The sequence below is a fragment of the Carcharhinus amblyrhynchos genome, chromosome 12, assembly GCF_965287045.1.
Source record: "Carcharhinus amblyrhynchos chromosome 12, sCarAmb.v2.hapA, whole genome shotgun sequence".
NCBI classification, from domain to species: Eukaryota; Metazoa; Chordata; class Chondrichthyes; order Carcharhiniformes; family Carcharhinidae; genus Carcharhinus; species Carcharhinus amblyrhynchos.
In genome coordinates, this window is record NC_137335.1 from 18807668 (window position 1) to 18835550 (window position 27883).

General features: G+C 40.5%; 1 protein-coding gene across 6 annotated transcripts in view; it reads right to left on the reverse strand.

Moving 5' to 3' along the window:
* Positions 1–27883, reverse strand: part of abhd12 (abhydrolase domain containing 12, lysophospholipase) — a 129180-nt gene that overhangs the window by 65383 nt on the left and 35914 nt on the right. For all 6 annotated transcript variants that reach the window (XM_080200145.1, XM_080200146.1, XM_080200147.1 and 3 more), the window contains 3 exons: positions 22384–22503; positions 19094–19124; positions 5755–5800 (listed from right to left, as the gene is read on the reverse strand). In XM_080200145.1, the coding sequence (XP_080056271.1) occupies positions 5755–5800; positions 19094–19124; positions 22384–22503 (197 nt within the window). The remainder of the gene's footprint in view (positions 1–5754; positions 5801–19093; positions 19125–22383; positions 22504–27883) is intronic.

Here is a 27883-nt window from a genome sequence, read left to right on the forward strand (position 1 = left end):
AGTGGAGTGCCCCAGGGGTCGATGCTGGGGCCTCAGCTTTTTACCATTTATATAGATGATCTGGAGGAGGGAACCGAGTGTAGAGTGTCGAAATTTGCTGATGACACCAAGATTGGGGGAACGGCAAATTGTGCGGAGGGTGTGGAGAGTCTGCAGAAGGATCTAGATAGGCTGGGCGAATGGGCCAGGAAATGGCAAATGGAATTTAATGTTGGCAAGTGTGAGGTGGTCCACTTTGGTAGGAAGAATGGTAGGAAGGACTATTACTTACGGGGTGAAAAACTGCAGCAGGTGACGGTGCAGAGGGACCTCGGGGTCCTTGTGCATGAGTCGCAAATACCCAGCTTGCAGGTGCAGCAGGTGGTCAGGAAGGCTAATGGGATGCTGGCCTTCATAGCAAGGGGGATTGAATATAAAAGTAGGGAGGTCTTGCTGCAGCTGTATAGGGCATTGGTGAGGCCGCAGCTGGAGTACTGTGTGCAGTTTTGGGCGCCGCACCTGCGCAAAGATATTTTGGCCTTGGAGGGAGTGCAGAGGAGGTTTACTAGGCTGATACCGGAGTTGAGGGGGTTGAGCTATGAGGAGAGGCTGAATAAACTGGGCTTGTACTCGTTAGAGTTTAGAAGAATGAGGGGAGATCTCATTGAGACGTATAAGATGATGAATGGGATGGATAGGATAGAGGTGGAAAGACTCTTCCCGCTCAAAAAAGACAGTAGGACTAGGGGGCACAGCCTCAAGATAAAGGGGGGGGGTGCGGTTTAGAACGGAGTTGAGGAGGAACTTCTTCACTCAAAGGGTGGTGAATCTTTGGAATTCTCTGCCCGTTGAAGTGGTGGAGGCTGCCTCGCTAAATATTTTTAAGACGCGGGTTGATGGGTTTTTGATAGGAAAGGGTTATGGGGAGAGGGCGGGAAAGTGGAACTGAGCAGCGACAGATCAGCCATGATCTTATTGAATGGCGGGGCAGGCTCGAAGGGCTGGATGGCCTACTCCTGCTCCTATTTCTTATGTTTTTATAACCTCCTTATACCACATACTCCTCACTCTACCATTACCATCAAGCTACAGGATCAAGCCTGGTTTGATAAGGAGAGTAGGAAAGCATTCTAAAAGCAACCCCTGATGTACCTAAACTTGAGCTACCAACTGAATGCTACAACACAGGACTACAGACATGCTATAAAGCAGAAGCAGCTTACTGTAGATAGAGCCAAGCAATCATACAATCAATGGATCGATTAAGGTCCACAATCCTGCCACATCCATTTGTGAATGGTAGTAAGCAAGTAGCAGGAGGAGAAGGCACCATAAACATATCCATCCTCAAATAATAAGGGCTGCCAAACACATCAGTGCAAAAGATAAGGTTGAAGAGTTCACACCCATCCTCAGTCAGAGCATCCAGTGGATGATCTTTCTCTGCCCCTTCCCGGCATGAGGGATCCCAAAATACAGTAAATTCAATTCACTCCAAATGTCATCAAGAAACGACTGGGCACAACGGGTACAACAATGGTAGCTGTCACCACCATACCAATTTGGAAATAGATAGAGTTACTTCACTGTTGCTGAGTCCAAATCCTCAAACACCTTTCCTAATAGTAGCGTGGATGAACCTATGCCACAGACTGCAGCGTTCAAGAATGCGGCCGTCATGGTGTCTCCATTGCCTTCTCCTGTGCAACCAAGCGTGAATAATTAATGCTTGTCTTGCCAGTAATACCCTGTCTCATGAATGAATGAAAAATAAAATCAGAATGGAAAATCTGACTGTACTTGATTCAAATTCTCGTCCCAGAGATGAACGGATATAGTGTGCGTACCTATTGCATGGTGACCTCAGACTTAACACATCGGCAAGTTGCCTGTATTATTATAAGCCCAAAACATACTTCCAGCAATGAAACAAATCAATCAAGACAATAACTAAAAACCGCTAAAGGTGCAACAAAGCTAATCATTCCATGCGGTTCGAATGTAATAATAAATCCAATATCAGAATTGTTATGGGCCTTGGTTAAACCCCAAAGTTGTTGGTGAGATCTTGTTCAGGGCCAATACATTTTGTTTAGCAGACAAAATTCAAGATTTAAGACACCTACTTATAGAATAAAACCACAAGATTCCACAGGTTTTGAACAAACAAAAATAAATTTAACTGTGCAAGGTCAGAAAAATAAAACAATTTACAATATCTATCTTATACTCTAGCTTTCAGGGCAAGTATGATATACATGTAAATTAACAGGCAAACTGTGGTCGGACACACTATTACACAATAAGTGACGGAAGTGACCAAAACTGACTCCCCAGGAACAACCCACTCAGACATTTGTCACGCTCGAGTTAATGAATTTCACTGAAGCTCCATCCCTGTCACGGGGTTTTCCGATTTTCACCCTCAAAAATCTCACCTTGGAATTCTCTCCAAAAGTTGTTTCAACTTGGTTCAATTATGCCCATCTTGCAGGGTTTCAATCTCACCTGCTGAGGTCCCATTTGCCATATTCACAAGTACACTCAAGCATCGACATACAAACACAACTTCAGCTCTTCAACTCCATTAAGCAGGATGCTACTGCTCCAAAGGGTTACCTTTGCTCCAACAGCCTACAGCACAGAGTCACCAACATTCGGCCACCATCTTGGATCTTCAGGACTTCTCCTGAGCCCTCTTTAATTACCAAGGCTTTTCCTAAGCCCAAGTCATTTAAAGTCTGCTCTTTGAGGCCTATTTCTAATTGGAGTTAGTTTCTCTGCTCCTCTCCTTAACATAACTGGGACCCACTTGTGTCCCTTACCTCCTCTACCTGTTCCCTCTCCCTTGTCCTTCTTGCTCAAACACTTCTAATTCTGGTATTACACATTCAGTCACTCATCCTTCTTCATTTGCTCCCCACGCCAGTACATTGTGCCTGTCCGGGGCCCAAAGAACATGAAGATATTGGATTACACATATGTAGGAGAAGGTCCGAAGACCATCAGTACTTGGAGTTCACAAGTACTGCGGTGGATAGAGGAGAGCCGGTGGATGTGGTCTTTCTTGATTTTCAGAAGGCGTTTGACAAGGTACCTCACAAGAGGTTATTGCAGAAGGTAAAGGGGCATGGAGTTGGGGGTAGGGTGTTAGCGTGGATAGAGGATTGGTTGTCAAATAGGAGGCAGAGAGTGGGGGTTAATGGGTGCTATTCGGATTGGCGGTTGGTGACTAGTGGAGTGCCCCAGGGGTCGGTGCTGGGGCCTCAGCTATTTACCATTTATATAGATGAGCTGGAGGAGGGAACCGAGTGTATGGTGTCGAAATTTGCTGATGACACCAAGATTGGTGGAACGGCAAATTGCGCAGAGGGTGTGGAGAGTCTGCAGAAGGATCTAGATAGGCTGGGCGAATAGGCCAGGAACTGGCAAATGGAATTTAATGTTGGCAAGTGCGAGGTGGTCCACTTTGGTAGGAAGGACTATTACTTACGTGGTGAAAACCTGCAGCAGGCGACGGTGCAGGGGGACCTCGGGGTCCCTGTGCATGAGTTGCAAAAACCCAGCCTACAGGTGCAGCAGGTGGTCAGGAAGGCTAATGGGATGCTGGCCTTCATAGCAAGGGGGATTGAATATAAAAGTAGGGAGGTCTTGCTGCAGCTGTATAGGGCATTGGTGAGGCTGCAGCTGGAGTACTGTGTGCAGTTTTGGTCGCCGCACTTACGCAAGGATATTTTAGCCTTGGAGGGAGTGCAGAGGACGTTTACTAGGTTGATACCGGAGTTGAGGGGGTTGAGCAATGAGGAGAGGCTGAATAAACTAGGCTTGTACTCGTTAGAGTTTAGAAGAATGAGGGGAGATCTCATTGAGACGTATAAGATGATGAATGGGATGGATAGGATAGAGGTGGAGAGACTCTTCCCGCTCAGAAAGGACAGTAGGACTAGGGGACACAGCCTCAAGATAAAGGGGGGGGGCGGTTTAGAACGGAGTTGAGGAGGAACTTCTTCACTCAAAGGGTGGTGAATCTCTGGAATTCTCTGCCCGTTGAAGTGGTGGAGGCTGCCTCGCTCAATATTTTTAAGACGCGGGTTGATGGGTTTTTGATAAGCGAGGGAATTAAGGGTTATGGGGAGAGGGCGGGAATGTGGAACTGAGCCACGACAGATCAGCCATGATCTTATTGAATGGCGGGGCAGGCTCGAAGGGCTAGATGACCTACTCCTGCTCCTATTTCTTATGTTCTTATGTAAAATCATAGAATCCCTACAGTGTAGAAGGCCATTCAGCCCATCAAGCCTACACAGACAATAATCTCAACTATGCCTTATCTCCATAACCCAACACATTTACCCTGCTTGTCTCCCTGACAATAAGGGGCAATTTACCACTGCCAATCAACCTAACCTGCACATCTATGGACTGTGGGAGGAAACCAAAGCACCTTGAGGAAACTCAAGCAGACACAGGGAGAACACGCAACCTCCACACAGACAACCACCCAAGGCTGGAATGCAATCCTTTCCTAACCTTGTTCCAACAGGCAGATAAGTATGAGTTTTGTCACAACAAAAAAAGTTATGCCATGCAGCTAAATTAAAAAAAACGAAACCTAACACAATTCATTTCCAACTATACAGAGTAGAAATTCTATTAAATCTCAAAAATTGGTCACCATTTCTTCAAAGGATGACATGACAAAGGGTTGTTAAAATCATGTCAGCAAAAATTACAAAAGCCACACCTTTAAATCTTTTTAATTAATATCATGCACTAATCACAATAGATGGAACTTGAATTGCGCCTTCACTAGGGGGAATTTTAGATCTTAAGGCCTGGATAAAGGTACAAGTTAAAGCCAGTGGGAGCAAAAAAAAAGAAATCAGAATTGGAGGAACACAGAGCTGGTAGAGACAGAGTCATAACAAGAGTTCAAAGGCTGGTAAGGGCAAGACCATGGGGAGATTTGAGGATGAGAATTTTAATTATTCCAATTTCCTCTTTCAACTGAGACTCAACAAGTAGCTTTAAGGATATTCAGTGAAGTATTTTCATTTGGCTTTATAACCAAGAAATTTCATAATACTGCCCTGCTAACTTTTTGAATACTCAAAAGACCTTTACAACTTTCACAATGTACACACACCAAAGCTATAAAACTGACCAGCAATTCTTATGGGATCCTGGAGGTCACAGTCCCCCATCAAGCATGCATGTGACTTGGCCTCTAGTCTTGATCAATGCTATCCTACAGGTAGTAACACAGTCCATAAGCAATTAACTTTACAAATTGTATCTCCTTTTTGCTGAAGGAGTATATTATCCTTAACAACAAAGCCAAGATAAAGCATCTTGCAAATTGAAACAAGCACATTTGCTTGTATTCTCTGAAATAAGACGACATTTGAATGTGTCATGTGCACGTTCCAAATCAGACAGTTTGCATCCAAACACTGCCCCATCAAGATCATGAGACATAGTGAAACTGTAAACGGTAGTGATTAAAGCTCAATTATATTGCCAGTTCTGCTTACGTAGTAGATTGTGCAATTATGTAATTCTAGCTATTCTTGTCCCTTCATGCACCACTGCTTTTAAATTGCATTTATTTTGAATCTTTTACACTGCCTATGCTACTTATTTTTGTACCACTCATTACTTGGAGACATTAATGTGCCCATATATAATTATTTGTCAGTTCTGTATCAACAGATATGCAAATAAACACACAAAATCTTTTTTAACCTAGTTGTTCAGAGTTACAGACCTACTTACCCCTATAATCGAATGCGACTACATGGTAGCCTTCAGAGCTCAGAACCTATAAATTGGGAGAAAAGAAAAAGAATAGAGATGGAAGGACAAATAAATTCAGCATTTGAATCATTACAGGCATAATTAATAAATATACTGCAGTCAGGGAAAATAGATCTATAGGATCTCCCCTGGGCTTTAACAGCGTACACGTGAACAAATACGTATTTTCATTGAGAAATATCCACATCTTCAAACTGCTCAAATATGGGAGCACATGAAAATACATGACTTCTTAATTGTGTTAAGGGTAGCTCATTCCCCAGATATATTTATTGGGATTGAATCATCATACAAAGAAGCTATAATGGGTGCGATTTTCCTGGCCCGCTGCACTGGTCAAGTAGCATAATGGGCCAGGAAATTTCAATGGGAGGCCAAAAATGGTAATCATGACAGGTGTCCAGCTGGTTGTGATCTTCCTGGGCCATTTTTTTGCAACATAATCAGCCTTATGCCAGGACAAAACAAATCTGATTACAATATACAAATAATGACTTGCATCTCATTTGGAGAGTCCGAGACGCAATCGTCCAGGTTCGCTAATGTTTCTGACCCTGCCAGTGGTCAGAAACATTAGTGACCAGCAGGGAACACATACAGTCTCCAGCAACAGGGACCAGGTGTGGCCTCGCTGGTTGGACCAGAGGCTAGGGGCAGAGGGTTGCCCCAAGTGCCAGCTTGTCAGTGTCACAGGGGCTGATGTTGGCTAGTAATCCATGCTTGGAGGCGAGGCTGGCCATCAGAAGGCCATCAACTGGTTTTTTTTGGGGGGGGGGGGGGGGGGGGGGGGGAGGAATTTCCCAGTATGCTGGGAGATCAGTGTATGCGCAGTGGCCCCTTCATCGGTCTGACGCCAGCCTTTTGGGCCTCATGGATGGTGCAGTGGCACAGTGGTTAGCTCTTCTGTTTCACAGTGCCAGGGACCCGGGTTCAATTCCCAGCTTGGATCACTATGCGGAGCCTGCATGTTCTCCCTGCGTCTGTATGGTTTTCCTCCGGGTGCTCTGGTTTCCTCCCACGTTCTGAAAGACCTGCAAGTGGTGTGCATTGACCCAACAGGCGGCAGACTGTGGCAACTAGGAAACTTTCACAGTGACTTCATTGCAGTATTAATGTGAGCTTTACTTGTGACGAATAAATAAAATTAAGATAATGTTTTCCTGCCCATTGGGCACTTAGTTTCTTTTGGGAAAATCACACCCAATATTATCCTCTGCATACTACTTAATAATAAATGTGCTGCTGCTGCTAAAATCTTACAAATCTATTAAAAATAAAGGAGAAAAGTAACAAAAATTGCCTCTTTCAGAGTTTTGTTACTGTATGTTTCCAGCTCACTTTAAAGCTGCAGCTTCACACTAATTGCATACAGTTCTGATGGCTCTGAGACCAAAGGTGAAGAAGCAAGATAAACTAGACTTCAGTTGTGAGGGATTGTATATATTAAATCGAATGTCGTTCCTCGTTCATTAGGATAACACTTTTAGTGTAAAACACACTGTCACCAACAAGCCAAATTCTGTTTTCACTGGCTGCCCATGCTTAAAAGACTGAAATAATGTCCAGATCAAATATTTCATTGACATTGGATGAGGGATAAATATTGACTGGGATACCAGGGAGAATTCCCCTAATTTTAAAATGGTGCTAGAGGATTTTCTTCTATTTCAATTTTGCATAATTTCAGTGTCAGTGGATAGATTACAGAAACAGATATCAGAGAATAGCTACACCAACACCATAGAAAGCCAATCTGCACCAGCTCGGCCAAAGTAATTCAGCTAGTCCCTCACCCTTTCCCTTAACCCAGCAAATAGTTTGTCTTCAAGTGTTTACCCAATTTCCCTGTAAAAACCATCAAATTTGCCTCCACCACACTAAGGTAGTGCATTTCAGATTCTAACCATTTGTTGCTTTTGGTTTTTTAGCCCATCATCTCAAAACTGTTTCATCTGGACCTAGACCACAGCAGTGCCAAAGGGATGTTTCTCTCCAGCTACTCACTTCCAACAAACTAGAGGAACTGTCAGGCTCTCTTTGCTGAGAAAGTGGCTTTAAAATTTGGTCTCAGAAAAGGCTGTTTGCACATATGGGTGGGCAGATCTTTGAATACGCCGGCATCAACAGGTATTATTGGACAACAGAGAGTTTAATCATGACCAAATATCTTTTGGTGCATATGTGGAGCAGCCAGAATTGTTTTCCCACAGTTAACATTATGTTTGGAAATCCTGATAATCCGGTTGATCAAAGAGTAGGAGAAAAGTAAATGATATTTCTGATGGAAACAAGCCCAGATGTTCAGGAAACACTCAATATTTTGCCTGCCCCAGCATGTAAACTTGTGGAGCACTGTAATTCCAAACCAATAGAGATTGCAAAAAGCTATCAGAACAATGATTCAGTTGGCTGGTTTGAACATTGGAGAGTTTATTGTGCCTTGAAAAAGCTTCACTCCATTGTGATTTTGGAGAATTTCAAGTGAGCATTGAAGAGGTATGTGCATTTAAAGAATGAATGCATTCACAATCAGTTGCTGACATTGTCAACGTTAACTTTCAACATAATTTGCCAACAGGATTATCTATGGAAATGGTGGAATGTGCTTCATGAGAAGTTAAAAGTTAACATCTAATGTAAATAAGCTCCATCTGAGAAAGAAGGCCCCAAAGGCAGTTAGTAATAGCAGTAGTACTACAAAAGTAGGTCAACATCAGGCACAGCATTGTCTATTTCCAATGGCAGAGTGCCATTGATGGTAATCGCACCAAGGCAGGTCAGAGGAAGGTAAATGGAGAAAACGCTGGCTGAAGGAAATGACAGTCGCCGCATACAGTTGTCAATCATCAGATTGTTGCGGGATCAGTTAAAATCCATACAATACACAAGGATTGTGTAGGAAGCACAAGGATATCTATTGGAATTTCACAAGCAATATGGTCCCTAGTGTTGTGATGCTACTACAAGTAGTATTGGATAGAGCTCTGGTAAAACAGTTACATCAATTAGTGCGATTCTTGAATCACTGCACCTGGAATAGCTGACTCAATATAAAGTGGAGAAATGGGGCTTAGAATTACAAAGTTATGGAGGGGAAAAAATTCCTATAATGGGAAATGTGTCAGATCCAGTCATGTGCAACGGATATATTTGTCCATCATTATGGGTGAAGGGCAAAAGAGCGGCCTCATTAGGAAGTAACTGGTCAGCAGCTCTTTAATTAAGTTGGAACAAGCTTTTTTGTATCAAAGCAAAAGTTCACATCGCAAGAGGACATGATTGAAAAGCAACCTCAGGTGTTTAATTAGTTAACCTGACAAACCAATTTAAGAGTATGAGATTAACGTACAGGTTCAGAGGAATGCAACACCAGTCAACTGCAAGCCTTGTTCAGTACCCTGTGGTCAAAGGGAGCAACAGCTGAAAATATTTGAGTCTGAAAACACTGTCTCTAAAGTGCCAAGTAATTGGGCTATTACCAAAGTGGTAGCAGCAAAGTCATATAGTGGAACAATATTATATGATTATAAAGTATTGTAAATCAGCCACTGGAATATAATCCACACAATATTTTGCCAAATGCAGAGGATCTGTTCAGTATGTTGTTAGGAGATCAATTTTTTTTTCAAAGTTAGATCTGACAAATGCCCATCTGCTATTTGTGTTAGCTGATGAGTCAAAGTTATACTTGACTAAATACACATGTCTAGGTCAGTTTTATAGAGTGTCATTTGATGTTTCTTCAGACCCTGGAATTTTCCAAGGGGTAATGAACCAATTTTTTCAAGAAATCCAGGGAATAGTATGCTATTTGAAAGATATATTTATTTCAACTCCAAAAAAGGCAGACGCATTACGATAAAGGTACTCCAATGTTTGGAAAAACATGGAGTTCCAGCAAAAGCACACAAATATAAAATACTTCAAAATTCCATAGAGCATTTGGGTCATAGGGTAGACAAAGATGTGTTACATCCAACCAAGCAGAAGAAAAAATGCATCAAAATATCTTGAGCACTGTTCATTTTTGGATCTTGTGAATTACTGCAGTAAATTCATATCAAATTTGACAACTGCAATATTTGAATGAACGCTTGAGCAAGGGCGTTTCATGCATTTGGACAAAGCAGTGTGATAAAACATTCAATCTACGAGAACATCAATTCATTGATGGTACAATGCTTGTACATTACCGTGTGTCCAAAAAAGATTAAGTTAGCTTCTTATGCCTCTTCATATGTAGCAAGTGCTGTGAACTCATATGTTGGATAATGGCAAGGATAGGCTGATCTCCTTTGCGTCACACAACAAAATTATGCTCAAATAGAATGTTAAGCATTGCCTTTGTCTAAGAAGATTTCATAAATCTTTGTACAGTTATGGTTTTAGAATAGAAGCTGTTGATAAGCCACCAACGTCTGTTTTCAATCCGAAGTCTCTGGTATCCATTTTATCTCCAGTCCAAATGCAGAAATACACTTTGATTTTGTCGGCTTATCAACAGGGAATTAAGTACAGATGATTAGAAGATCATTGTAATGTCTTTCATTGGTAGGACAAATCATAGGGACTCATGGCACGGGTACGCAACTATATCATAAATGGGTGGCCAACACAGATACTGGATTTAGAAATCAGGCAATTCTTTTGTGAGAAGGAACAAGTTTTCAATTGATAAAGGTTGTGTTATGTGACTCCTGAAAGGTACTGATTGAACTTGCAATGTGATCTTCATGTCAAACTTAGGACAAGCTTGACAAAGAATCTATCATTGAGCCAGCTTTGCTGACCAGGATTAGATAAGGACATAGAAGGCAAGTGAAACAATGTAGAGTATGTTAAGCAATAGAAAAGAAGTTTCCATCGGTATCAAAAGTCAGTGCCAAAAATCTAAAGGACAGCTAGTTAAGGGAACTAGAAAAATGAAGAGGAGTTTCCAAGAAGCCTAAAGTAAAAGAATCAGAGGAAACTGGAACTTGAACAAGATACTGTTTATTGAAGCCCAGAGCTGAGAACGAGTTGGCTGGTGAGAAACCTGAAAGATATCTAAAATGGCTCTAAGGGTTGAGCTACAAACTGTGTGGTGAGTGATAGGTGAATTAATTGTGGAGCAATATGTGGCTGGATCTCAAAGTTTGTGTAACAGCATCAAGACAAGGAAGACTGAAAGGAAAGTTGAAAAACCTGGAGGCAGATCTCTGCTGAAAGTTGAGGGAAAGCCTTGCTTGAAAGGATAGAAGAAAAACCTGGAAACAAATCCTTGATGAAAACAAGATAAGCAGTGCTCTGCAAGATGATTTTGAAGCATGTCTTTTTGAGTGGAATTGTCATATGACAATCATCGGGGTGGGGGAGTCTTGGGGAGAAATCCACACGAAATCAGTGGAGTGGCATCTGCCATTTGGTTGCAGAGTGGGGCTTTTACTGATCACAGTAAGCCTGTGGGTTTACTGAAAAGCTTGTGGCATAAGATACGTTTTGTAACCTGCATTACCTTTAAACGCTGCATATATTTAAGGTTTAGTGGGAATGAAGGAGTATTGAATTATAGTCAAACTTGCCACGTTTAATAAATGCTTTCTGTTAAAAGCTAACTGTTCTGTGCCTCTCTTTATTCATGTTCAAAAAAAGTAAAAAAAAGCTCTGTAATGTTCCAGCTATAGAGATTGTGGATTTTAACAAGAAAAGATGTGGTTGGCATATGTTAGTCTGAAGCTACAACAGATTTATTCTGTGAGGACTTGCACATAGGCTGCTATTTTACTTTAAGTTTGTACTCTATGCAAACACCATAATGTGATCAGCTCTTAAAGCAATCTGCAACTACTTTATATAACATCCCTCCTCTTTACTTCTGTGGTCAGGACCATAAATTATTACAATGTTAGATAGGGCCAATAATACTCTAGACATAATAAATGATGTGCAGTCAATAAGGAAGTCAGTCGGGGAATGCCTGTTCCTCTTTGGTTGTATATGACATTCTGGAATTTGGATGTCCTTTACCCCAGAAGTATGATTTAGAACTTCAGTAGACATTTCTTTTCTTGGAACTAATCCTGCATCTTTCCCATGTAGAGTAGTAGTAGAGACAATCAGGCAACTCTGATTCAACAAAGACTTCCACTGTAGCATCAAAACACTAGGGACCAAAGAATTTGGTACTTCCAGAGAAGATGCCAAGAAATCATTTCCAGGTGACAACAGTTGGTTAGCAAAAGCACCAAACTGCTGCATCTTTGATTTGAACGCTGTGAGAAACTGGGCCAGTTTTTAGCCAAAACTATGACTTGTATCCATCATTATAATTATGCACTAACAAATTTCTTTGCTGAAATAAGGATTGTTTTAAGAACACAAGAACTAAGAGCAGGAGTAGGCCATCTGGCCCCTTGAGTCTGCTCTGCCATTCAATAAGATCGTGGCTGATCTTTTCATGAACTCGGCTCCACTTACCCACCTGCTCACCATAACCCTTAATTCCTTTACAGTTTGAAAATTTATCTATCCTTGCCTTAAAAATATTCAGTGAGGTAGCCTCAACTGCTTCCTCATTCCACAGAATCACAATCCTTTGGGTGAAGTCGTCCCTCCTTAACTCTTTCCTAATTCTGTTCCCCCTTATTTTGAGGCCATGCCCCTAGTTCTAGTTTCACCTGTCAGTGGAAACAACTTCCCTGCTTCTATCTTATCTATTCCCTTCACAATGTTTCTACAAGATCTCCCCTCATTCTTCTGAATTCCAATGAGAATAGTCCCAGCCTACTCAGTCTCTCCTCATTAGCCAACCCTCTCAATTCCGGAATCAACCTAGTGAATCTCCTCTGTACCCCCTCCAGTGCCAGTATATCCTTTCTCAAGTAAGGAGACCGAAACTGTACACACTACTCCAGGTGGCCTCACCAGTACTTTATACAGCTGCATCATAACCTTGCTGTTTTTAAACTCCATCCCTCTAGCAATGAAGGACAAAATTGTATTTGATGCCTTAATTACCTGCTGCACCTGCAAACCAACCTTTTGTGATTCATGCATGAGGACAGCCAGGTCCCTCTGCACAGCAGCATGCTGCAGTTTTTTTTTACAATTTACATAACAGTGTATTTTGCTGTTATTACTACCAAAATGGATGATTTCACGTTTACCAACATTGTACTCCATCTGCCAGATTTTGCCCGTTCACCTTAGACTATCTATATCCCTTTGCAGACTGTGTTCTCTGCACATTTTGCTCTGCCACACATCTTAGTGTCATCTGCAAATTTTGACACACTATACTTGATCCCCAACTCCGAATCATCTATGTAAATTGTAAACAATTGTGGTCACAACACTGATCCCTGAGGCACACCACTGATCACCAACCAGAAAAAACAACCAACCATTCACCCCCAATCTTTGCTTTCTGTTAGTTAACCAATCCTCTATCCATGCTAATATATTACCTGTAACACTGTGCACCTTTATCTTGTGCAGCAGCCTTTGGTACAGCACCTTGTCAAATGCCTTCTGGAAATCCAGATACACCACATCCACAGGTTCCCCACTGTCCATCGCACATGTAATGTTCTCAAAGAATTCCACCAAATCAGTCAAACATGACTGCCTTCATGAACCCATGTTCAGTCTTCCCAATGTGACAATTTATATCCAGATGTCTTGCTATTTCTTCTTTGATAGATTCAAGCATTTTTCCCTACTACAGAAATTAAGCTAATTAGCCTACCCACCTTTTGTCTACCTCCTTTTTTAAATACCGGCATCACATTTGCTGTTTTCCAATCTATGGAAACCCCCAAAGATTTGGTAAACTACCACTAGTGCATTTGCTATTTCCCCCATCATCTCTTTTAGTACCCTGGCCTGCATTCCATCAGGGCCAGGAGACTTCTCCACCTTTAGCCCCAGTAGCTTGCCCAACACTATCTCTTTAGTGATAATGATAGTTTCTAGGTCCTCACCTACCATCCTTGCCATCAATTTCTGGCATGTTATTTGTGTCTTCCACCATGAAGACCAACACAAAATACCTGTTCAATGCCCCAGCCATTTTCTCATTTCCATTTATTACATCCCCCTTCTCATCCTCTAAAGGATCAATGTTTACTTTAGCCACTCTTTTTCATTTTATATATTTGTAGAAACCTTTGCTATCTGTTTTTATATTCTGAGCTAGTTTACTCTCATATTCCATCTTACTTTTCTTTATAGCATTTTTTGTGGCTGTTGACCTTTAAACATTTCCCAATCTCCCAGTCTCCCATTAATCTTCGCCACTTTGTATGTGTTTTCTTTCAATTTGAAACCTTCTTTATTTCCTTAGATATCCATGGCTGATTATCTTTTTCTACAGTCCTTTCTCATCACTGGTATATATATTTTTCCTGAGCACTGTGAAAAAAAAAATCGCTTTGAAGGTCCTCCACTGTTCCACCATAAAGTTTTGCCCCCACCTCTCTTCTAGCAACTGGAGATAGTTGTTGACACTTCATTATCTCTGAAGTTCCTGGCGGTAACAACAAATCAAACAGTTCTCAAATATGTCATACTCTCATATTTGGTGAAGATGTTAGGTACTGGAAAGGTTAGGTTTCAACCTATAGAACACATTTATTCGACAGAGATTCATACAGAAGAAGGGATTTGAGAAGAATCAAACAAGTCAGATGAATTGGACAGTTGGGATACCTGCAGTAATTGGATAGTTGGGATACATGCGGGGTACTCCAACACAGATCGTGCCTGAAACTGGTAGAGATTTGAGTCAGAATTGGACAAACGTGTCTGATGATGTGAAAAATTCAATTGGAGTTGAAGGTCAAAATCAGTCTTTGCTGGAGAAAATTTCTCAGACTCAGGCCAAGATCCTTTCTCAAGTTTTGGTCAAGAAAGGCAGCATCCTCTTAGGAATAACTTGTGTTAAGCTGGATTTGTAAGTAAATTAAAACCATAACGTATATGTACACAAATTGCATTGATTCTGAACACCAACATTTTCATTAAGGAGGGAGGGGTATAATAGCACCCTTGAGACCATTTGATTACATATTATATAAATCAGAACCAGAATAAACCAGTTTGGTTGGGTATTAGAATTACATGTGTATGCATCAGTGCTTCTGTCCTGGCAAAATATAACACTCCAAAACTTCCCTTCTCAAAAGGAGGACAACCCCAGCTTCTCCAGTCTATATTCACAACTGAAGTCCCTCAACTCTGAAGCCATTCACGTAAACTTTTTGTGCACCTTTTGGGAAGCATTCACATCTTTCATAAAGTATGTTGCCCAGAATTGGGCTAATCAAAATAAAGTTAAAAAAAAGAGATTCTGGCCTCTACGCATCCCTGATTTCCATCATTACAATAAGCCATGCCTTCGAAAGGTTAGACTGAAAGGTCTGCAACTTCCGCCCTCACTACATTTAAGATGGCATTTAAAACCTACAGCCAGGATTCTCTCAAAGAAATTCTAAGCTCCCAATTTGTGTGAAAACGGGAGTAATTCCCACTGATTTTTTGAGTGTGATTTTCAGAATGAATTTCTGAGTCTGTGCAAGACAGAGTGCCCAGCATGATTCACTCTGAAAATCACTGGATGGGGCCTTTTCCCACACAGGAGGCCAGCAGCATTGCACTGAGTAGGTGACTGCGCATGAGCCAATCTGTCAGTGCCAAGATTGACACATGTACAGTGGCCCCACATTGCTGGCCAGCCCGATGGTTGGCAGCCAACCCCACAACGCCCCATTGCTGGCCTCCTGTACCGCCCCGATCTCCCCAGCCCCTAACCTGCCACTCCCAATCTACCCCTCCCCCTGGCAATTCCCAATTCCCCCTTGCCGCTTCAGGGGCAGCCCCGACCCCCTACCCCCTACCCCCAGCAGCCCTACCCCCCCTCCTGCCCCACCCCTCCCAACCCCGGTTGGGCAGTGCCAAGCAGGCTGCCAAGGGACACCTACCCTTAACCCCAACCTCCTGGGAGCCCTCAATGGCCACTGTTGCCTCCAGTGGTGCTGGCCATCTGTTCCCCGTTTGTAGGAAGCAGTTGCAAACCCTGCTGTAGAGAAAGGTTTTGGTCACCTGCTCTCATATTTCTTTATGCGGCTTGTGTGAACTTTCCTAAATTAAGGCACAAATTGCCGTTGCAACTGCAAACAGGATTAATACGAGAATGAAAATAAAGAGAGGCAGCATCATTAACCTCTTAGTAGACTGATACAGATGAATAGTGACTCCAGTAAGTGACGATGTAATTCATTTAACCCATAATTCTGACAGAAATAATTTAATTCGATCTAATTTGATGTTGTTTTAAAAGGAGAGCATTTTGATAATATTAGAATTTTTGAATCATTAGTAAATCATAAACAGAGTACTTGGCACGCTATAACATTCAAGCGTATAGGCCAAGTGCTGGCAAGTGGGATTACGTGGGCAGGCCAGGGCTTTTCATGCATCAGTGCAGTCTCGATGGGCCGAAGGACCTCTTCTGCACTGTAGTATTCTGTGATCCTGAAATAAAGTAGCTTAAAGTTAAGAAGTTAAAGTTTATTTATTCATCACAAGTAAAGCTTACATTAATGCTGCAATGAAGTTATTGTGAAATTTCCCTTGTCACCACATTCCAGCACCTGTTTGGGTCAATGCACCTAACCCGCACGTCTTTCAGCCTGTGGGAGGAAACCAGAGCACTCAGAGGAAACCCACGTAGACACAGGGAGAACGTGCAAAGTCCACACAGACAGCGATCCAAGCTGGGAATCGAACCCAGGCCCCTAGCGCTGTGAGGCAGCAGTGCTAACCACTGTGCTGCCATGCTGCCTGGATACAGAGCTGGACATTGCACATCATTCAGCAATAAAACATTCACTGCTTTTTCACACGTTGATCTGGTATCAGCACATCTCTGTGGTAGCACCCTCTAATAGAAGGATGTGGTTTGATTTGAGAGACTTGGGCACAGGATCTAGACTGACATTTCCAGAGCAGTATTGAAGGAATGCTACATGTTGCAGTCGCCAGCTTTCCGATGATGCATTAAACAGAGTCTGCCTTCTCAGCAAGGTCACACGCTGCTATTTCTTTCCTGGCCAATACTTATCCCTTGTTCGATATTAATTCAACAGATTAGCTGATCAAGATCACACAAACAGCAATAACGTGATGATGATGTGGAGGTGCCGGCTTGGACTGGGGAGGGCATAGTAAGAAGTCTCATAAACACCAGGTTAAAATCCAACAGCTTTATTTGAAATCATGAGCTTTCGGAGCATTCCGACCATTATCTCGCAATTGTGTCAGTCAATATATGCCCAACTCTCCGCTCACCTGAGGAAGGAGCAGCGCTCCGAAAGCTTGTGATACCAAATAAACCTGTTGGACTTTAACCTGGTGTTGTGAGACTTCTTTATGTGATCTAGCTGTGCACAAATTGGTCACCATGAGTAACAATACTTCAAAAAAAGCACTGCACTAACCACTTAGACACATCCCAAGATCATGAAAAGCACTACAAGTGCACGTTTATTTTTAATGAATACGATTATTCTTCCTGCTTACGACTTAACGTCCAGAAACTGAATGATACTCCTTCCCTCAGTCAACTGCAGAAAAACCCATTAGCTGCCTATGGCTCTGTAAAACCATGGCATGTTTAGCATTTAGTTTACAAACTGGTTAGCTTCCTAATATATCTTTCACCAAAATGAAATGAATCCGTTTTGAAGTATCTACATTGGACTCTTTCACTCATCAATGTCTAGTAAGGATTGCATTCACATCACAATAAAAATGAGCATCTAAGTAAAAGCCACAGAAGATGGAAAACATTTTGTTTCACAGAAAAAAGCAACACAAAATATCTTAGCAGCAAATTGTTTCAGAGAACAATCTATTACTTGTCATGTCATAGCATTGAACAATTTGAGCTTTGTGCACAGAGATAATGTTTTGAAACTTTTGTATTATCTGGAGCAGTAACAGACGGATTTTGTTACATAAGTTTAGATAGTTCAGAATGATTATCACCAAACAGCACTTCAGAATTGAAATACAGTCAAGATGGTGATCAAAAATATTCTGGTGATCCTTGAATTCCTGCTTTATTAAGCTGTATTTCCACTGGGGCTGCTGGAATCTGATGATTATCATTAATATTATGATGCATATTATTAAAATAGTGTCAGGTATCAGACACTCAAATCACAGAATCCCTACAGTGCAGAAGAAGGCCGTTCGGTCCACTGAGTCTGCAACTCTCTGACAGAGCATCTTAGGCAGCCCTATCCCCTGCCCTTTCCCTGGAAATCCACAAGCTAACTAAACTATCTAGGGACATTAAGGGATAATCTAGCATGTCCAATCCACCTAACTTGCAGTTCTTTGGACTGTGGGACAAAACCAGAGCACCCAGAGGAAACACATGCAGAAAAGGGGAGAACATGCAAACTCCACAGTCACCAAAGGAAGGAATTGAACCCAAGTTCCACGCACTGAGGCAGTGCTAACCAGAACCACCGTGGAGCTTTTTTTTTGACCTGTTATATCAAATGTGACTCAACAGGATGTGTTTGATTATACAAGATGAACAGAAATTCAGTGACATCGAAAGTTTTGTTTCCTCACTTTTTAAGACAAAGTTAGCCATGTAAGACTTTTGACCTAGTTCATGTCAAAACCAGAAGCCAAGAAAGCACATGGTCAAATCTTGGATTTTATCTGTGATATGTACTGCATGGCTGACTAGACCTATTTATTCAAGGTTTTGATCAATGAGTGATTTCAAGTGGATTGGTCTGCAAGCGTCAGTCCCGTGATACGGAAGAACTTACACTGTTCCCAACTGCAAATAATTTTGTTAGTGGTGGGCTCATCCAAGATCTGCTATGCTCTACTTATCATTCAAGAAGGCATTCAGCAGTCAGTGCCCTGATGTGCAGCATTATGGCTTTTATGACTGCAAAAGGGACCAAGGTGACATCAATTGGAGGATTAAAAAGTACCTGTACAAAATGCAAATTGATAATGCATAACTGGGGCTCTGCCAGATGCCAACTTTAGTTTGAAAACGAGACAACAGCAAACCTGAAAAACCACTGAAAAAAATTCCAATGCCATATCTGGAAAATTTGTCAGGAAATATATATGTTAAACCAAGAGGTTTAAATGGAATTGAACGCAAGAATGAACAAAAATAGATAACATACAAAGTGAATATTTCTGACATTTGAGTGGCACGAATACCACACTAATAATATCCCTCCACCCCCACAACAATTTAGTTTTAAATGTCTCTTACCTTATATAGCTGAACCCTGTGATCCCCACCTCTGCAGATAAATAAAAAAGAAAGGTAAAATAGAACAAATTTCAAGCAAAATTATTTTCCTGAAGCTTTTTGATTTTATTCAATTTAGTTTTAGTGGCGTGTCATTTTCATTCTAAGTTTAATATTTAAATCAAAATTAGCCACTTTTACATTTTTAAAATACAAAGAGGTATCATGATGATTATTACATATAAAAATACTATATAAAAAGTTATAATAAAACCTTCTGCCAGAGTTATCAAGGTGATCAGCTTAAAAACTTTCAGTACCATCATACAAAATGAATGATAACTAATAAATGCAAAAATACAGAAAAAATATTTAAAATATATCTTTTGCAACTTTAGCCAGATATTCATTTTCATGGAAAAATTTAAATCACTTCTTTAAAAACTCATTTTCATTTGTACAGGATGATTTGTGCACAGCTCAATTCTGGATAGCAGGTTAATCGTTCAAATCATGGACAGTTTTTTAAAAAATTAGTTATATTTCAAAAAGGTTTAGGCCCTAAAAGGTCCTGTTTGAAATAAAAGAACAGGCTCCTAAAAACCAAAAAGGGAAAGGGAAAGGACAATCCACTAGTGGCCATAATGCAGGCTACCTACAATAATAAACACGGCATTAGGAATGTATTTGACAAATATGATGAGTGCACTAGGTAATTAATTAACATTGAAACAGTGGAAATGCAAATTGGTAAGGCGATACTGAACTTGGAAAAAGGCGCAATTAAATAGAAAGCAAGTTCCACTCGGGCCTGTTCGTCATCTTAGCATTTTTAAGACAAGTATAATTTGGGGAACCCTTCTAAAAACCAGGTTAGCAACAATGGACAGCTTGCTTTGGTGCAAAGAAGCTGACATTGTCCCCAGGTTAACATATCTTCCCTCCATAGGTGGCATATGAAGATCTTAAAACCAGGAATTGACTGGTCAAATGAAGCAATCGGTCTAGCCAAGCACAATACAAATTGCTGTCCAGAGAAACATGCACACTTTCATTCAGATTTGCCAGGATTTCTCAAATCAGCACTAGAGTCAAAACTCAGACAATAGACCTAGATGAAACTACTACCCTGTCTTGGAATTATATTGCTATTCTTCCACTGCTCAAAATCCTGGAATTCCTTCCTTAACAGCACTGTGCGTGTACCTACACCACATGGATTGCAGTGATTCAAGAAGGCAACTTAACACCATCTTCAAGTGCAATTAGGGATGGGCAATAAATACTGACCTAGTAAGCAAATCCCGCATTCTGCAAAATGATTTAAAAAAAAATCACTATAAACACCAGTTACAAAGTAGGAATCAACGTTGGGCTGTACAAATCTTTGAACATGAAGTTCTGGTAAACTTGTGATTAATGCTACAGGAAGGTTGATTAGATCATGAGGAGAATGACACTTTTGCCCACAGACATTTAAGCCAACGTAGACCACAGCTGGTTAAGGGTGGATAAACTATTTGGCCCATTGTTGTGTTATGTTCCTGCCTACTGCTCAATGCCTTATCTGATCAGGAGTTGGATCTGTGGTTTTGAAAAAGCAAACTCAGTCTCCTTGCCTAAAGAAGTCAGGCTTTAGCATTCTCCTAGACAGTTTAATGTCTCGGCAAATGAATTATTTAAGCAGGTTTGAGAAATCTAGTGATGTTGAAATAGGGCAAAGAGTCATCATGTGATTCAGGCACCCAGAAAAAGTGATGCAATCTGACGTTAAAATTTTAAAAACTGGGAAGAACCAGAAGCAAAGTGATTCAGTTGAAATAGGCCTGGTGATTAAGTTGGTCTGTAAAGAAGTATCAGTGACTTTGCAAAAAGAGATCACATTGCAAAACTGAAGAACAAGACGAGACTGCAAACTTTTCCTGTTAAATACACGCAACAGATTTGTGATGTAGGATTTTGTGGTGATAACTAACGGAAAGCCTAAAAATTTCCGTACATTGCAGACAATGCCCCTAGGTGATTATCTCAGATAGAATAACTGATCTATTTGTATGTGCAAATTGGACAAATTATGTGTTTTTATTACTAAAGAGTCAAGTGACTATAAACTAGATATCACTCAATCCAGTGACAGTTAGAACTACAGAAATATAGGTGCTGAATGGAGGGAGGGAAACTTCGTTATTATGACTAACTGACCCAGTGAACAATTCCATAACATTCAACATGATTTTCTTAGTACACAGCCAAGCTGCAGTTTTATTTAAAAAAAGTCACATTCTCTTCTTTCCTGCTTATTAATCAAAATCAGTGTGTGTAAGCTTAAGCATTCCTATTTGCTATTTGTAATGCAATTATAAACAATATTTTACACCCACATTTCTGACTTATCTATAACTAACAATCAGGAATCTTCCCCTGTGGTTATTCCTAATTTTTGATTGGGATGATTGGTGCAGGCTCGATGGACCGAATAGTCTCCTTCTGCACTGCAGGAATTCCACGATTCTCAAGAACAGCAAAATACAGAACTGAATCTGGAGTTTTTAAAACCATGTTGTTATGTTGCATTTGATGAAAGCCTGATACTTCTGAAGTATCCACGCAACTTTAAAATTCTCATTGTTGCATTCAGTCCTCCCTGCAGCACCATACTACTGTATCTATCTAATTTCGTCCAGCCCTGCAATCCTCAGTGATCACTCTTCCAATTTTGACCTCCTGCACATGCTCGGTTATCTCTGCTCTATCATAAGTAGCCATGCCCTCAGTTGTCCAGGTCCTCGCTCTCAAATTTTCTCAACAAATCCCTCCACCTCTTTCTCCTCCTTTAAGCCACTCCTTAAAATCTACCTCTTTGACCAAGGTTTTAGTCACCAGTCCTATTACCCCCAAACAGCTCAGTATCAAACTGTATAATTAAAATCCTGCAAAATACTTTGAGATGTTTTCCTACGTTAAAGCAAATGAAAGTTTATGTTGATATATTAGTCTCAGAAAGCAGGCATTTTTAATCCCTTTCTTATTAAGAAGTCTTACAACACCAGGTTAAAAATCCAACAGATTTATCTGGAATCATGAGTTTTTGAAATGCTGCTCCTTCATCAAGTGAGTGGAGGTTAGTTCACCAAACATGGCAATATATGGGCAAAGACACTTTCTTGGATGAACCATCAGTCAGCAACATTCTGAACCCTGCTCATTCCTTTCCTGTTCAGGTTGTGAAATTAAATGTGGAAACTGGAGAACCTATTTAAGGACAAAATTAAAAGGTGAGCATCCATGGATTAAAAATGCCAGTTCCTTACCTGGTGCCTGCATTACCATGGAAGTAAAGAATGATAGGGTGGCCTGATGCCAAAGTTCCTTCATACCATGTCTGGTCCTTTCCCTGAGCTTCCTTCCATAGACTGGCAGGTACTGTGTGCCTACCAAAAAGTAGAGAGTAGGTTAGTGTTCAACCCAGAGAACAGAAATAGACACATTCTTATGAAATAAATTTGAGCACAATTCCTGCATCAGTCATGGATGTGTGGACTCCATGACTGCTACCAATGGCACTGTACAAACTGCTGAAAGGAGGTGCACCTGCAGCAGATCATTATAGGCTTTCATCAAAGGATACATCATGCTGCAGTAAAATTATCTGAATCCTGAATAAGTCATATTACTGTAGGCAAATTCATGGAGCAAACAGGCCTGGATTCACATCACTGGCTGTAACATGACTATTTCAACACTGCCCTGAGCAACAAAACACATAACTGACTAATCTGTGAACATGTCTGGAAGTGATTTCCCATTAACGTGAACAATGGAGAACTGGATTTTGGATTTGAATGTTGACTCTTCAAATACCACGGCAGTCCATCACTCAAAAATCATTTTCCGCACATCAGTTTGGGTTGGATTTAAGCCGCATATCCAGAGATCCAAATTGAGTAATACTTTAATCTCTGGAATCTTGGCTTAAATCCAATACTGACTGCAGCTTCTTCCAACCATTGACTGCCAAACATCCTCCACAAAATGAGTTTGGGCAGCTTCAGTACAAGTCCATTAAAATTCTTGGTAGCAAATTGAACCTTTCACCCACAAAGCCAAAGAAGGGGTATGGGAAAACACAACAGGGCAAGAGGAAATGGCAGTCTACTTAAACTGAAGCAGAGACATGGTGTTGGAGAAAAAGGCATTGAAGTGCCACATATCTCATTTTAAACTTTAAGACGTTGACACCAAAATAAAGATACTCCATTCCTCATGCACCAATATCATTTTGTTCATCAATACACCAGGCTGCTATATAGAACACAGTACCTAACCAAACAGATTTGCTTTAGCCAAATGGAAAAAAAATGACATTATACAACATGCCCTGCTTGCAAAGGAATTGCAATTATCATCACTTCTAGATCAAGATCATCTTGAAACTAAACTATGAAGGTAGGTTTTGTTTCAAAAATTGTCTGTAATCAAAGCAGATGACAAAAGGATTTTGGTACCATAAGCACATTTGACCTGATTGTTCCGATCCAATTCTACAGAAGATTGCTGGCATCTTTTCAACAGCAAACGCTAACATTTTTTTATGCTGGGTTTTTGTCTGCCAGCTGAGCAGTAAAAGTTAACCTGAACAAGCTAGACTTTGTTTAGTACAGCATCAACGCGCTATTGTTAAACTGCAAATATTTAGATTTAAACCAAATCTGGTACCATTGTTCTGATGTTTCAATAAATAATAAACACTACAAGACGCATTTATAAAGACCAATAAAAAAAACAAATGGATATTAGTTTGCCCAATTTGCAAGATTTGGTCGGTAAGTCTTTCAATTCCCATATGACCAGATCAGGAAAACAATTGTGACTTATTGGAAACATTCAAAGGGGAACTGCACAGTTTCAATTTCAGCAGGAAGAAAAGGGTTTTAAAAGGGCAAACTCAGGCAGGTTTGGTTTCGATACTGGAACTGGATGAATGACTCAGTTAAATGTGCTGAATTGCATTTTCTTATTCCTACAGTACTGAACTTAACAATATTTTCTACAAAACTTAAGGTTATATTTTTCTAAAAATAAAAATTTAAATGAGACTCTGGAATCTAAATGAACAGCTCCAGTTCTACACATGATACATTTGCAAACCAAGCTACTGAATCATCTCATCTCTAATTAGTACAAAGGAACAACTCTCAAACAACACCTTGCATTTTATGTAGCACATTTTAGTTAGATTACAAAATTCCATGCATCAGTGTACATGTAGAAAGGTGACACTGTCTACAGATGATTGTCACAGGACAGGAGGCAAAAGAGCAGATCAAACCTAGATCCTCAGAGGATTCCAGAGTTGAGAGTTATGTGGACAGTGGCAGGTAGGAGAGGTGAGGGCAGTCCCAGCAATCTGGATGACAGACAACAGGCAGTGAAGAGGTTTGTACAAAATTTCAGGGAACGCTATTCATTACTGTAAATGCCATTCCAGTGCAACAGTAAAACCCTGATGGGAGGGAATCAAACTGCGAAGTGACAGACAGATTCAGGAGACAGCATCACATTCTCAGAGGGAAGGAAAGTTGTAGATAATACAGATACTGTAGTTTATCAGGACGGAGGGATTTGGGGGAAAAGTAATTATGACTGTTTTTGAAGAGTGAAGGAAACAGTGCAATTTACAATTTCAACCAGCACTGGAACCATGAGATTACTGAAATGGAGTAGGTGATGTGCTCATAGACAGGGTGAGAAAGAGAAAAACTAAGGAAAGGGAATGGAGAAGAAGAGTCAAAAATATGCATTCATATAGCACCTTTGAGGGTTCTGTGGATTTTTCAAACTGTTTTACAGCCAATTATGTACTTTTTGTTGTAATATAGGAAACCCAGAAACCAATTTTCAATAGTGAAATATACGGCAAAGGAGAAAAGAACGAGATCATCTTTTTTTTAAGCGAAATGGTCCTGATTTTTAAATAGCATCTTGGAATTTTACATTCACCTGAGGTCTTGATTTAATATCTCCTCTGAAAAGAACACCTCCAACAGTGCAGCAGTCTCAGTATTGCACTGGAAGTTTCAGCCTCAATTGTGTCTTCAGGTTTTTGGAATGGGACTGCGATCCAAACCTTTTGACTACAGAGTGCTAACCGCTGAGTCATAACTGATAGTAGGGTCAGCCAACTTAAAAGGCAAGTCAACCTTCACCATTTTGACTCATCGCCCTGTATTCCAGGTCAAGAGTAACAGAGACTAAAACAAAAAGTAATCCAAGGTCCTTTGCTCATACCCCCAGTGATGGAAAGATATGCAGTGTAGTGGACACTGAGAAAATGGGGAGGAAAAAAAAGGGAGTTTCTGTACGTTTTACACAGCTAACATGCCTATTCCAATCTTATTACTTATTTAATTGATGTAGAGGGTAGGCGTTCTTGCCTCTTACCCGGATATCCTTCCTGACTCGAGTTCTGTTGACATCTCCTGACTGCTGTAATGACTGTTACTAAAACAGTGGGCAGGTTGCAAATTTAGTGCTTTCTAAATTAAAATTAAATAGAAAATGGAGGATATGAGAACTGACTATTTAAAGCTTGTGATAATTATTGGCTTGACAGAAAATAAAGTTTAATATTCACCTCAGATTTTAAAAATCGTATAAACAGAAAATAGTAATGGAAATCTATCATTATACCTATTTTAAAACCAGATAGGTTGGAGATTAGTCTCATAATTACTGCAATTTTTAACAATTTATAAAATTCATGCTTACTGTCACCATGACTGTTATTTTGATTGCTGAAAATTCTTGTTGCAAAGTTGAATCTTAAAATTTGCAAAACTTATTTTCATTGAAATGTTATACTTGGGTTCAGATTACCAAATGAAAGGAAACTTGTACTAGGTTCTAACGCATCAGATTACTTTGATATTAACTATAATTTTTTTAATGAAGAAAATCAATAATTCTTGGGATACATTTATTGCACATTTCTAGTTGTGCTGAGGTGGTGATGGTGGGTCACCTTCTTGAAGCACTTTGATACAACTGGCTAACAAAGTGGCTTTGTTAGGTTACTTCAAAGTGGCAATTAAGAGTCAACCATGTGGAACTGAAGTAACATATAGGTCAAGTCAGGTAAGGACAGTAGCTTTCCTTTCTTCCAGGGACATTAAAAAAAACCTGACTGGTTCACTAATGAAAATCCCAGAGCTTCATTGCCATGCTGATGTGATACTGGACTTACCTATTAAGGCAGACTGGGTAAAGACATCAGGCTTTCTTCCCTGAAGGATATTTATCAAAGCAAAATTACAAACGTTTTAACATAATACCAACATCCTTTATAATTCTAACCATCAGAAGCATGTACTGTAACAGCTCTAGTGCTGTGGTGACAAGTCTGATTAAGATATATCTGTTAGTTACAAGATTAGTTGCTTAATTAAGTTGTATTCATTGTAACAAGAACAATTCAATCTGATTTATTTGGTATAAGTAAATCACACAAGTTTAGGACGATGGATTCAGAACAGGAAAATTAACTCCAGGGGATGTGTTGGCTAGTTGCTAAAACAGTTGGCAGAGTGATCAATGGTAGTTAGGAAGTTGAGATGCATGGAGAGGAATAATTCTAAAGTTACACAAAGCCTCACTAAGACCTCTGCACAGTACAGCATGCGGTTTTGATCCAGATTTTAAAACAATACAAGCTTAATTTCAAGAATGAAAGCAACAGAGGATAAGAAGGGATTAGCTATCTTGGGACATCTCAGTCTCCCCAAGAGACTCTCTTTCACAGAATCAAAGAACAGTGACAGCACTAGAGGAGGCCACATCAGGCTAACATTTCCAGACTCTCTGCTAATTTCACTTCCTTGTCTTTTCCTCCATAACCCTGTAATTATTTTCTCTTCAGATAATTGTTCAATTCTTTTTGAAAGCCATGATTGAGTCTGCTTTCATCATACTGGGGAAATGTATTCCAGATCTAAGCAGTTGCTGCATCAAAACACTCCTCACATTGCTCTGTTTCTCTTCCTATTAACTTTAAATCTGTCACTTGGTTCTCAACCCTTCCATTAATGGGAACAGTTTCTCCCCATCTACTCTGTCAAAAGCCTCCATCAAATCTCCTCTCAACTTTCTCACTGCACAGGAGAACAGTCCAAGGTTTTCCAAATTAACAGAGTCCCTCATTTCTAGAACCAGTCTCAAATATTTTTGGCCTTCTCTCCAAAGCTTTTGTATCCTTCCTAAAGTGTGGTGTCTTGAACTGGACACAATACTCCAGCAGAACTGTGTGTTGTATGAAGATTCATCATAACTTCCTTATTGTACACTTTGCTTTATTAACTGCTTTCTCAATGTCCCTGCCACCTTTGTATAGATATACCCATAGATCCCTCTACTCCTGCACCCACTTTGGAATTGTACCCTTAGTTTTATATTGCCTCTCCTTACTTTTGAGCCAAAATGTATCACTTTATACTTCTCCACATGGCAATATATCCATCCATTCCAACACCATGTTTGTGCCCTCTTGAAGTTACCACTGTCTTCCTCGCAGTTCATAACATTTACAAGTTTTGTGTTACCAGCAAATTGTGCCCAAACATCCAAAGCTAGCACATTAATCCATAAAGAAAAGCAATGATCCTGGTACCAACCCATAAGGAACTCCCTGATATACCTTCCTCTAGTCAGGAGCAACCTTTGATCACTATCTTCTCAGGTGGCCAGGAGTTCTGAAGCTTCCGCACTGTCACTGAGCACTGCTGAGGCAAGGCAGAGGACTTGGGACACTTCAGAATA